This window comes from Rhopilema esculentum, chromosome 16, assembly GCF_057945365.1.
Source record: "Rhopilema esculentum isolate cy_ngs chromosome 16, ASM5794536v1, whole genome shotgun sequence".
In the NCBI taxonomy this organism is placed as follows: domain Eukaryota; kingdom Metazoa; phylum Cnidaria; class Scyphozoa; order Rhizostomeae; family Rhizostomatidae; genus Rhopilema; species Rhopilema esculentum.
In genome coordinates, this window is record NC_142830.1 from 1,612,475 (window position 1) to 1,625,250 (window position 12,776).

At 33.3% G+C, this 12,776-nt stretch overlaps 1 protein-coding gene across 2 annotated transcripts in view; it reads right to left on the bottom strand.

Annotated features, from left to right (window-relative positions):
• LOC135682546 (electrogenic aspartate/glutamate antiporter SLC25A13, mitochondrial) overlaps positions 1–12,776 on the bottom strand; it is a 34,233-nt gene that overhangs the window by 3,555 nt on the left and 17,902 nt on the right. For both annotated transcript variants that reach the window (XM_065197482.2, XM_065197481.2), the window contains exons 2-16: positions 11,185–11,235; positions 10,606–10,745; positions 9,900–10,015; positions 7,952–8,091; positions 7,706–7,858; positions 6,761–6,899; positions 6,250–6,284; positions 5,943–6,004; positions 5,454–5,535; positions 4,871–4,976; positions 4,316–4,468; positions 3,244–3,296; positions 2,602–2,682; positions 1,954–2,091; positions 884–1,022 (exon numbers count right to left, since the gene is read on the bottom strand). In XM_065197482.2, the coding sequence (XP_065053554.1) occupies positions 884–1,022; positions 1,954–2,091; positions 2,602–2,682; positions 3,244–3,296; positions 4,316–4,468; positions 4,871–4,976; positions 5,454–5,535; positions 5,943–6,004; positions 6,250–6,284; positions 6,761–6,899; positions 7,706–7,858; positions 7,952–8,091; positions 9,900–10,015; positions 10,606–10,745; positions 11,185–11,235 (1,588 nt within the window). The remainder of the gene's footprint in view (positions 1–883; positions 1,023–1,953; positions 2,092–2,601; positions 2,683–3,243; positions 3,297–4,315; positions 4,469–4,870; positions 4,977–5,453; positions 5,536–5,942; positions 6,005–6,249; positions 6,285–6,760; positions 6,900–7,705; positions 7,859–7,951; positions 8,092–9,899; positions 10,016–10,605; positions 10,746–11,184; positions 11,236–12,776) is intronic.

Below are 12,776 nucleotides of genomic sequence, written 5' to 3' on the forward strand. Positions count from 1 at the left end.
TGTTTTAGAACGGAATTTATTACTTCTAGAGGCTACCTAGACCTCGAAGCCCTGGGGAAATTTGACCGCCTTGCCCTTTTTTCAGCGGCTCAGAAGACAAGTACCAGGATTGTTAGTTGCGACGTTTTCTTTTTGTAACTAGAACGCTCCATAACGGGTTAGCGTCACATATCAAAATTTAAGCATAATCTTTTAGTAGTGACCAGGGCTGGATAAGGCCTGGTCAGATAAACTTTGAAGGCTGGAACTTCATATAGAGTGGAACGTCACAAGAAAACAATTTTTAAAAATTTTGACCACATGACATAAATAACTTTATGAAATACTTCAAAATATTAAAAATTAGTTCAATGAGTCAAAAACCGGGTGAGATATGGGCAATGGAAGATTCGAGATCAGCTAACGGATCACTGTTATTAAAAATTTATGAACAGAGGCCAAAATACAGAAGTTGAATAGGGCAAGAGCCTGTGCTCATCGGACCATATCTCTGCCAATTCGCAACACATGTAACTGATTTTCCATCTTTAGAGGTATTTTACGATGCTCTTTCAGGTTCAAAATGGGATCAAAATTCAAAATTTCTACAAAAATTTCTTTGTGACGTCATCACTTAAGAATTCTATTATATAGCCTTAAGAACCCATAGTCGAGTTGATTGTTTAAAGACGGTGCAAAAAGACACAAAACTGCAGCGTTTTCAGTAGAAATAATGACCTAAAGTTGGATGATAGTTTTTACTCTTTAGTAATCAATAAAACGATTAGTTAGATCATCGCATCTTGATAACGAAAAACTGTAATTAGTATAATAATCGCCTCTGGAAAACCAGCAAGTAATTGATATAAAAACAGGCGATTGATTTATCAAAGAAAGCATTTACCTGCACCCGTAGCAGCAAAAAGCAGTGAGGGCCAGTTGTTATATCCATTCTCATCAGCAAGGTACAATTTCAAATGGGCATAGCATGGGAAGTAAATGGCAGAGAACGGAATGTCACGGAGGAAACATGCTCTGGCACCCTGAAACAACGAGATACCCATAGTAACAAGAATATTTGAAGATGGATGAATTGAATTTTGCCAAAAAACAATGGCTAAAGTTGACTGAACTGAATTGATTGAATGAAAATTGCATGAAAATATACGTTGTAGTCAAACCTAACAGCAACCTGAAACACACATTCACCTGCTGAAAATTGTGCAAAAGGTTATCCTTAAGGGCTCTTGCGCAACCGGCACGCTTAGCGGTAGCTGTCTTAAGAAATTGATTGTGATTTGCATTTTCATGCAGTACAAAATTAGGCCAGATTTGAAAATACTGTCGCAAAGCATGCCGGTTGCGCTAGAGCCTTTAATAGACTAATAAATTACTTCAATAAGCGTATCGGGAAAATTGTGCTATTACGCTAAGTAGAGGTCAAAGGGTTGAATAAAGGTTGTTTCTACGTACTCTATACAAAGACGTGGTCAATAATATGAATCATATGCCAAGTTCAACTCGCAAATTCATATATTTTTGCAACTCTTGGAGTTCAGAGTGCTTAACGGGCGTTGTGAAGACAGTATATTTCGCAGCCCACGCCATTATCGGGGATTCCTACTCGCCCCAGTCTTCTTACGTGTTATATTCACGCCCTATATTGTAAGGTCAAGTTTTTTGAAGTAGTAAAGTTACGATAAAGACACGATATAAGTTAATGATGGGCTAACAAGTTACGTTTACGTTAAAGTTGTATATAGTCACGTTTTGTATATATTTAAAGTAAAATCAACGATATGGAGTTTCATTCACGTCTACGCTCTACCGAAGCTATGTTCAAAATAACGGGAGAAAGGCGTAAATAGATAGAATCAGAGTTGGAAGTTAAGATTGAGATTTTCTTGGGAGAAGAGAAGCTTCGTTGAGTAAGTGAAGCCTGACACAGCACTAAAAAGATGTAGACCAACGTACCTTATACAATCCAAAGAGGCCAAGCTCACTACAAAGGTTCAATGCCGATGGCTTGTGGCCTGCAACCTCCCCAGCCACCTGCATCCGAATCTTTACGATTTCAATTGGATTTGTAAACATAACTTGAGCAGATCCTCCCTGAATAACAAAATCATAAATCAATAAAAAATACATAATATTCTTAAAACGGCATATGTAATAAAAGTAATATTAAAAAGGAAGTGATATTCAAACATCATTACATGTTACAATATGAAGCCATATGTTTACGAGATGAACTGATTGTCTCCTATTCAATGTGATTTAATATGGTCTATAGATGTATTCCTTTAAAAAAATCGAGTGTTTTCACTGCTTACATAAATGAACACACTAATAACATAATCATATTTAATACTGTGGTGTATTTATGAATCTTTTTCCGAAGGTGGCAAGGGTAGATATCTGTCTAGAGGCGATTTTAGGTTGAATCCAAAGCTTAGGTCCACGAAAAGATCTACGAAAAGGCCCACGAAATAGTCGTTTGCCAGTTGTTAGTTTTCTCACATAGATGAAAAGTCAGTTAAGTTTTAAGACATTTGAGTCATCGATTCCATAAATTTAGATTTAATGGCAATGAGTTCGAAAATTCAAGATAAAAAATCTTACACATCCTCCAGCCAATATTTCTCCATAGAGGGGAATTTCGCCATCCTTGTCAGTCATTTTGCCACGGACAAAATCATTGGTCTGAAAAAACACAGACACATGGAAAAATAAACAAAATGTAAATGCAAAAAAACAATAAGTACCAAAATTAAAGAAATTCCTTCTCTATCAAAATGAAAGAACATTTACAAATTAAATTAGACTAAAGTTATAGCTATAAATCGAAATCATTCTAACTTCAAATGCGTAAGATTTGAACTAAGAACTGACGGCAATGGTTTACGTTAAACTGCACAGGTTTATGTTGACAGACACATGACAAAAATCAAAATACGAACTTATATAATTTGATACTTCTCTAAATTAATTTTGACATGTAAACGATAAGAAATTAGACACAAAAGATTGTGCATAAGACAAATAGTCCTACAAATAAATAAACAAAAAGTGACACATGACAGACTTAGAAGGTAAAAACTTTGTTAAATGATGAAATCGTAACTCAAGCAATAAATAGCAAGTGGAAAAAGGAAATGTTTTAATTAAATCTAAAATTGCTCCGTATCTCACAAATAAATGCGATAAAAATACTAGGCATGAACGAATTGGTTCCAAATTGTTATTATTAGGGTTCAAACTTACAGTCAATTTTATAGCTTTCTCTGGTGAAACTCCGACCAGCTGTGGTAGAAGGCCTACGAGAGGGAAGTTGAAATTTTTGACAACAAACAATCTGCATGATAAATCAACAACATTTTCAAGGGATTGAATTTGTATAACTACGGACGGCTTTCAGATGGCACTGATGACTTTTTACCAGAAAAATGATTTAGCTTCAATGAAATAATACTGATTCCATCAAGTGATTAAAGAAGAAAAATATGAATGCAACATTATGACTAGAAGTAATTTGAAAGTTAAAGTTTGAAATATCTTAGCACAAAACACAACTCAGTTTCATACCAGGATAGAAAAGTGTAAACCTCGTAACGAAACGCTATTGATGAATAATATAATGAACACTTTTGAAAAGTAAGTTATTTAAGTAATCAAAACAAATCTAAATGATGTTGTATTAACTGATCGACACAAGACGACCTTCTAAAAAATTAAAAGTGAAAACTCAAATGATTTCCTTGTGAAATGAAATGTAAATCTAAAATTCTAGCGCGAAGAGAGGAATTTAAAATCTAACGATATTCAGAATCTCCATAATCAAAACAAAATGTTCTTGAAAAATATGAATGATTAAAAGGAATTCACGAAATCTTTACAATCGTTGACATTTAAAACCTCCATAAAACAACTGAACGATCAAGTTAAGCAGAAGGACCGCAATGCATTGTGGTAATGGAGAGCCGAGAAAATGTGTGGCTTTAATAACTGCCAGCGAACAAAAATAGTAGATTCTACTCCCTGAATAAAAACTGCAATGCATTCAGTGATTGGTTAAAAACAAAAGGACCAATCAAACTTCCTCTCGCGTTACTTTGGATAAACTTTCTACTTACTATCGGTCATTATCTGACATTTTTACTCTTAAGAGTGTTGACATAAAATACTTTTGCATGCTATGTTCCCACTTATTTGTGTCATCTTCAAATTTTACGGTCCCAAAGACTATTTGGCATAGAAGGAAACATAGAATTAAGAGACTGGTAGTAAAAAAAACCTTAAGAAATTAAATGATTGCTCGTAAGATTGAGATGATTACCGCGATAAAGTCCAAGTATGCCTTCATTTTGAATAACTTTCTTGGCACAGTCGAAGCTATTCTTGTACATCAGCTCAGAAGCAAGAACACTTCGCTGGTTCTGCATTCGAGTTTTCACAAGATCAATTGGATACACAGTCGTAGCACCAGCAGCTATGAAAAAAGATAATAGTAATACTATTCAATATGGGGTCATATGTTGATGAGAAATATCACAGAAGCATTTGCACACGTGCCAATACAGAGGCTAAGATACATTGACGAGAAAGCAAAAATATCCCTAAAGAAACCATCCCTAGAAATAAAATCAAGTTCTTTTCAAGCCCTTTAATTGCTAATTTCCGCCAAATTCCTGGTTCAATTCTTTATTCGGTGACAAAAACAAATCTCAAGGATGAAAAGCCATTTTTCAGTTCGCATTGTGTTTATAGGATATAGTTTATAGCATAATTAAATAGCAATAAAGAAAAATGAAAAAACGCCATTGTCACCAGAACCTTCAGTGACAAGAGAAACATTCAGATGGAAAGTAATTATGTAAACAATTGCACAAACCCCCTGCAAGTGAGCCGAGCCCAAATCGGTACAAGGATTCCAAAGCCTGGACCCCGAATGAACGCTTGACTTCTTTATCTGATTCTTTGCCTTTGATGTCATACTTCTGAAAGAATGACATTGCAAATTAAAAGTAGCATTATACGAAAATATACGGTTAAAATGATCACACCTCCGGTGGCAATGCCTTTCAGAGCCAAGAGGTTACCGTCCAGTAAAAGGGGTCTAAATAACCTTGTATTGTAAGTCTTCAATAACTTGGAGACCCCACAAATCTACCTGCTAGCCATTAATTTTACAGTAAACAGCAACTTACTGCCTTCGATTTTCTCTGATTTAAGGTTTTGCAAATTAACGTAAAGTTTCATATTTGATAGTAAGAAAGCGGGACCTTTTTTCAGTTTGTTATCTACTTATAGTTTTGACTTTCACGGCCAATGTCATTTCAAAAGATCCTAAGATGGCTGCCAAAATCTTTACATTTGAAAAATGAAAAACTAGGCTGTAAATAACATCATTGGTTAGTCTGTAACTGCAGGAATTAGACTGTTAAGCAAATCCATAGAAAGATTTAACCTAATACCTTTATCTCGTGTATCTTTGAAAATACAGTCAAAGGATTCTGTTTGGGTACTAACTGATTTACATCAGCTAGTGATATTTTCCTGTTAGAAAAGTAAAAATATTTGGTTCAGATGCGAATAAAATTGAAAGGTATCGATTCCTACACTGATTCGCACTTTCAATGCTATCAAAAGACAACTCAAAGCATACACAATCCTGTCTACATTGTACTGCGCAATCAAAATAGGCTATGTTAAACTAAACTTCATTACGATATAGCTGTAAACAACAAAGAAATAATACGACACAGCCAAGAAAAGCTCATACTTGGCTTTGGAGATACAAAATGTCACATGCTGCACTGAAACATTTTTGAACAAATGGTGCATGAAAAGCAGGGCAGGCATTATCGTTTTTAATAATTTCATCAAAGAAAACTCAATGATCCAATGAAATAAAATGCATATATAATCATAAATTGCAAGATTAGTACGAATAATTGACTCACCCTACACCAGGATTTGCAAGTCCACAAAGTTGGAATAGAATTTCAATTTGCAGCGGTGTTACCTATGCAAAGGATTAAGAGAGAAAAATTAGAATTCAAATTTCCAAATACTTAGAAAATCAAAAAATAGAGAAAACAACACTTAAATAACTAAGCAACATAACTAGTAATTTAAGTTCAAATGTGTAGTTCAAATGTCTATCATTTTTACATACTAAAAAGGCTTTTTTCGACAAAGAACTTAAAGCAAGAAATTTTAAGTGGCAAAGAGAAAAATTTGACAAAAAGAGAGAAATCCCAGTACTACCTGTCGATTTCTTTGTGCCTGCCTAAGAACTTCCTCTGTAAAACGAGTAAAACGAAAAAATCATTAACTTAATCAGACTTATATTGCTATACCTGTCACGAACGAGATTCACCTTAGCAAAGAAACAGTAGCGAAACATGCTGCATGAACGTTTTCCTTCGATCTTTTAAAAACTTAGAAATCTACAAAGGGGGAAATCCATTCGTTCTTAAAATAAGAAGGATGCACTTTTCTTCGTTCATATGCGGTGCCTCTGAAAGTCACCACTATGTTTATTACTTTGTTAGATCTCTGGAAACTTTCAGAGGACATGCTTGGTTTCAAGCGGTGGTCCTCATCCCACATTTCAGAGGATCGTTTGATCACTGCAAAACAAGGCATGATCTCGGTGAACTTTTAAGAATCAAAGTTAAATATTTCAAGTAGCATAAGGTTCTATCAATGTAGAAGTTACGTATATATTTTGTCAACTAATTCGGCCGGTATGTACATAATAAATAACGTCCATTACCTTTTGTAACGCTTTTAAACTTGTCATCCTGTGTGAGTTGCTTAAAAAGCTGCTGTATAGATGGCAAGTTGTCCAGCAATTCATTAAAACCAAGGCAGAACATCAGTGTTATGCGACGGCTGCCACTATCAGAAGCAAGCTGAAAGAACAAACAATAAATACATATGAATGTGGTTACATCAGTGTAATCTATGAGTTCATTTACAAAATTTGCTCAAAAGAAAGTGGCAATTCAAAGTACCTTGTTCCAATGCAAAACGAATTTATATCACAATCATTTAAAAATTTTTTAACAAATAGTTCTACCATGAAAATTAGGTTTGCCTGCAGGTAGAGCTTTGACAATGTTGTGTGAAATTTTAAGTAAATGGCCAAGCAGTCAATGATGAGGAAGGAAATAACTTGAAACGATGAAATGAAATGTAAATATAGACTACCAAAAGAAACCACAAACCATGTGATTGTAAATGACAATTAATTGCCCATTAAAGCATGAAACCAGCAACAGAGCTTTTTGGGGTTATGATGCAAGTAGGTATCAATGTCAGAATGGTGATGCATTCAGAATGGTGGGCATGACGAGATGAGCTGTAATAATGTAATTGACTATTCTTAGATGTATGAAGTTTTTTTCTCAATTAAGCAATAAACTTTATGGATGAAGCTTTTTTCTCACTACACATACAAGCTGATGTGTTTCTGAAGGCAAAGTCAAAAACTCTCTTTTCTTAAAGACGTTTTGGAAAAATCTTTATCTTTAGGATTTCAAAGTCTGTATACATAACATTTGAACATAAAAGTGTTGATTTTTATGAAGCATTTTAATACCTTCAAAATCATTGGGCTGAAAAATTCCCAATTAAATAACCAATTCCTAAAGGAGGAAATTTCCTTTGCAGATAGCACCAAGAAATACTAAACTAAGAATCAAGACAAAATACTCACTGAAGGAATGTTTTCTGCTGTATATGATGACAATTTGTGTGCCAACAAAGACCGTACAATGTCACCAAACTGGAGGGCTGTTATAGTAGCATCCTTTCTTCCTTTCTTAAGCTGCTGCGAGAAAGCTTGCTTCAAATATTGCCTTTCGAACTCCTAAAAAAGAAAATAAAATATTTCAAATTCATGAAATTGATAGGATTAAACTTCTAAATTGCAATTTTTACTGAAAAATAAACTCTGTTTTACCTGCATGAAATGTGTAAAATCTGTATATGACAGAGACAAATTCTTTTCTTCTCCAAAAAAGGCCCTCGTGAAATCGGTGCTGAAGTCAAATGGGAATTTTGCATATGGTAAACAGCTTTTGACAACATGTTGAAATTCACCTGCAATGCAAATTTGTTATTTAGAAACCTCTAGGGCCATCAAATAAATGTTTTACAGAGACTGATAAAGAACCAGACTTTTTCCATAAATGTGCATGGCCACGCATTGACACATGCATGAAGCAAATAATGTGAGTGATTTATCGCAAGCTTTAGTCAGATATTCCACTAAAGAACTTGAACTTCTAGTGGGCCTTTGCCTATCATAATCGTACAAAAGAACAATAAAGATGACATCTTCAACAATACTCTTCATGGAAGGAATTGGAAAAAACTTCTGACTCTGAAGTTGAAGAAAAGGTTCATGGTTTATGGTCACTTCCTTTTGAAGAAGTTTACGGTTCATGGTCAAATTCAGCCAGCCAAACAAAATACTCTAATCAGCTGAATTTTGGCTAGTTGAGTGGTTAACTTTGTCTAATATTAGTTCAATAGAAATGGCTTAGCTGGTTGAATTAACATACATTTGGTTTTTAACCATTGTCTGTTATCATAATATTTGTTTCATGTTTTGTAATTGTGAATATTGGGAAAATTCAGGGTTCTGTGCCTTGTTTTTGGAAACATAGTTTTTCCTATGTATTTTCTTAGTGTTTTTCTTTGGGTAAAGGTGGTTATTCACCCAAATTCTACTTCGTTTGTTGGCTAAAGACTTTAAAAAAGCCAGAATTGAAGATTTGATGTCAAGATAATGGATGTCCTCAATTTATGTGAACCAAGATTAAAAAGTGAATAAAATTTGCATGAGAAGTAACAAATCTATTGACACTGATGTTCTGAAACAAAAACAATATTGAATTGTAATTGTAATTGTCACTGAATTTTCCTAAACTCTGTTAGCAATGTAAATCAAACCATATAGGTAAGAGTGTGAATTACATGCATGAAATTGCTTATGCATATGATTACAACACTTTTGGTAATCCCTTCAGGATGAAGACTGAAGAACCAACTGCTGCAATAAAGGCACTTCATTTCAATTCACTTTTGGTATTTAAACCAACATACCAATGCCAGAAATCCACTCTATGCCATTACTGGAAATTCATAGAAGCATAAGTGTCCTTTAAGATATGTCTAATAAACAAATAACTGACAAGACATTTTAAGACCGCAGAAATTTTTTTCGTGAGTCAGAAAGCAACAATGGATTTAAAACAAACTGTTAACAAAGATAACAAACTTGTTATCTTTGACACTTGTTTGACACTTGTGTCAAAAATTAAATTTTTAATTACATTTTATTTAGAGCTTACATTTCAGTACATTTCATTTTATTTAGATATTTGTTAAGGTTTATATAAAGAGTTTCTTTTGACTAAAATATATATACTCAAACTATATATATATATATACAGAAACTTTTTGTGCCGGTTGAGAGTGATGAAAGAAACACTCTAAATCTGTACCATAACAGGAAGAAATTTTTAGATTAAAAATGTGTTAATAGTCTAGCTATGCTTGTACAGTACATTCTGTTATGAATTCATGTTGTGATCGAAGCAATATAATTTTCTTTTGTAGGTGTCTACAACACTTAGCTAGATAATACTTTGGTACCACAAAATCACATAGTACATGGAAAAGTTGTAACTTCGACAATATAGATTTTTCTGCTTTTTCCTGCCATTCAAACTGAAAGTTATGAATGATCGCAAGCCTCTATAAAAAATGTTGCTTTGAAGCACACAATCAGCTACAAACCTTTTAAAATCTTTCCAGAGAGGCCTGTATATACCAAAAATTTGAAATGATGAGTGATAAATGATACCTATAAAGAACTTTTCAAAACAAATTTTAACTCTTACCAAATGTTATGCTGCCTTTGCCATCTAAATCAAAAAGTTGGAATAAAAGTCTGTATTTTGCATCTGGTTTGCAAAGCAAAGCTTCAAAAGCTTGGAACTCTGGAAATGATATTAGCCTGGAAAGAAAAAAATATAAAAAAATGCATATTTAAATTTACCTGTGACCAAGAAAAATTTGCAAAAGCTGGTAGAACTGAACATGTTTTAATACAACAAATATAGATAATACAAAAGTAAAAATCGTAAAAAATGGCTAAAGGATTAAATTTGGGCTTTCCAGGGCACAATTGGTTGTTAATTGCAACATTTTCTGTATTTCTTACAATAAAAGATTAAATTCTATACCAAGAACAACAAATAAAGAGTTTATGCTGCTGAATAAAATTAGAGCTAACCAACACCTAGAAAAATGATAGCAAATTGAAGAATATTATTGGGAATGGTTTCAAAATAAAACTATAACTTGACATGTGAAATGGATTCAAATCCAATGTAAACAAGTCTTAAAAAAGGATAAAACCCATAAATACAAAATAAGAGCAATATATAAATGTGAATAATAATAATATCATTTGAAGAATCATCACTTTATAAATGGCATTCTGCTTAGAGAATAAGAAAATAATGTCATTACAATTGGCCATCACTTTTTTATCCCCTCAGGTATATATATGAAATAGACTTTTCACCAAAGTCTTTCACCTACCCATCTTTGGTCTGATCAACACAACCAGTAAATAACTTGAAGGTCAAGTCATTAAAACATGCAGCATCCATTTGGAGAAAATCCCGCACAAAGTCATGAGGGGTCATGTATCGTTCACCATTTTCCTCAACACTGGCATACTGCATTTTAAATGAGTTCAAGCATATTAAAAAAGAACTGGTAAGTGATCAAACTGAAAAGTTTACATGTAGAAAACAAATAACTATACACAATAATAAGAAGAAAAGAAATAAAATAAAGACACAGTTGTATTGAAGTGTGATTTATTAGTCATTGACATATAATGAATGCTCCAGCTGATTCTACTTAAACTGTCTCTGAGCTCTCGGTAGTAAAGGAGCAGGAAATTTTCAAAATTTTATATAAATATACATATATAATTGGGATAATATGCAAGGAGCTTGATGCTGGCATGCTGGCCACATCAACAAAAACTGTCAGCAACTGATGACCATTATGACAATCATTCGAGTGCATAAATAAATCAGCATAAGAAAACAACATTGAATTGACAATTATTCGTGCTTTTTATGAAATCATATTTACTGAAACACACACCTTGTAAAATACAACTCTAAGGTCATCTGGATTTGCTCTCTTGACAGTATACTAGAAGAATAATTCATAGTACTTGTGAAATTTTATCATGTAGCAGAATGAATACAGTAGCCTAACTGCCTTCAAACTCAAGTCACTTAATTATTATATAAAATAATTGATCTTTTAAAGGAGAATACTGAAAACATGAAAACACAAGAATACTGAACCAAAAACTCTTGTGGGTAAACAGAATAATAACATGCAAACTAAATGGTACTTTTTACAGATGTGAACAAAAATTGGCGAGGATGCAAGGTTCAAGAATGGTCAATGATTAGGGTCACTGACTACAGACCCAAGGGTCCATGGTTTGAGTCTCATACATGACCAAACATTCTCCCAGAATGAGGAGAATTACTTGCTCTCTGTGATTTCAACAACATGAGACACATAACTATAAATCACACTAATGCCAAACCATGCCCTTCTATCTAATGCCAAAACATGGCCTTTTAAAAGAGAATAAACTTACATAAGTACAGTTATCCTAGAAACAAAAAATAAAATTTCATTCAGGATTATTTGAATTAAGCTGCATGCAAGGACATATGCAAGGATGTAGCAAATTCATATGGAATGCCTGGGAATAAGCATTGGTTTTATCATCATCTGATAAAAACTTTTTAGATAAAAAATTAGCTACTTTTACATCTTCTATTCATTTTATTTAAGTTGTGAGATGTTATTGAAAAAGAATTCTGTGTGGGTTATGGATACTCTCTGCAGTTTGTTTAATGAAAATTTGTGAATTTCCATTGATCTTCCAATAGTTAAAGACAAATATACTAAATCAGTTATTAACAGCAATAAAATTTGCAATTTTAAGACAAAATAACAATTATATTATTCTCATTTTATTCTGAGGAAAACGTCAATGACTGAAATAAAAATGATAATTCTTCTTTGACTTTTTTCATAGGGAAATGAGTATGTAACTCTATAGTTTCAGATCTGGAGAAATCTATAAAAATCTGCCAAGCAAATCTTACCTCAATAAGATGAGTTTATGTTGGTTATCTAGTAAAAACAGGCTATACACTACTAGGACAAAAGTATTGCAACACCTGCAAAGGCGATTAATGGTGGAAGAGGCAATAACTTTTGTTGTTGTCTGATTAAGCTATTGTTTAATCAGCCAATGGTGTGCAAATAAAACTGCAAATTCAAGGAAGCATAAATTCGAATATTCCATTCTAATTTTTTTCAAAATTTTAAATCAGCAATTCAATAATTAAACAAACAAATTGCGGAGGTGCTTCTGGCTCTGATAAGTTGAATTGCTTTGTAATTGATGCACAAAATTTGTTAATGAAATGCACTGAGATTCTCCTTCATTCTCCATAAACTCTCTAAGTCAGTTCTTTTTTAGCCCTTAGCGAACCATGTGGATTTCAAGTCAGATCATTTTCATCGGCAAAAATAAATTTTCGCTTATTTAAAGGTTAGGTCTTTGTGAAAGCCGAGGAAGGACATAGAGTTTGCAGATTTTCAGGTGAATTTGAGTAAAAATGGCCTTGTAAGGGGGATGAATAGCTTTTTATGGAAAAGGT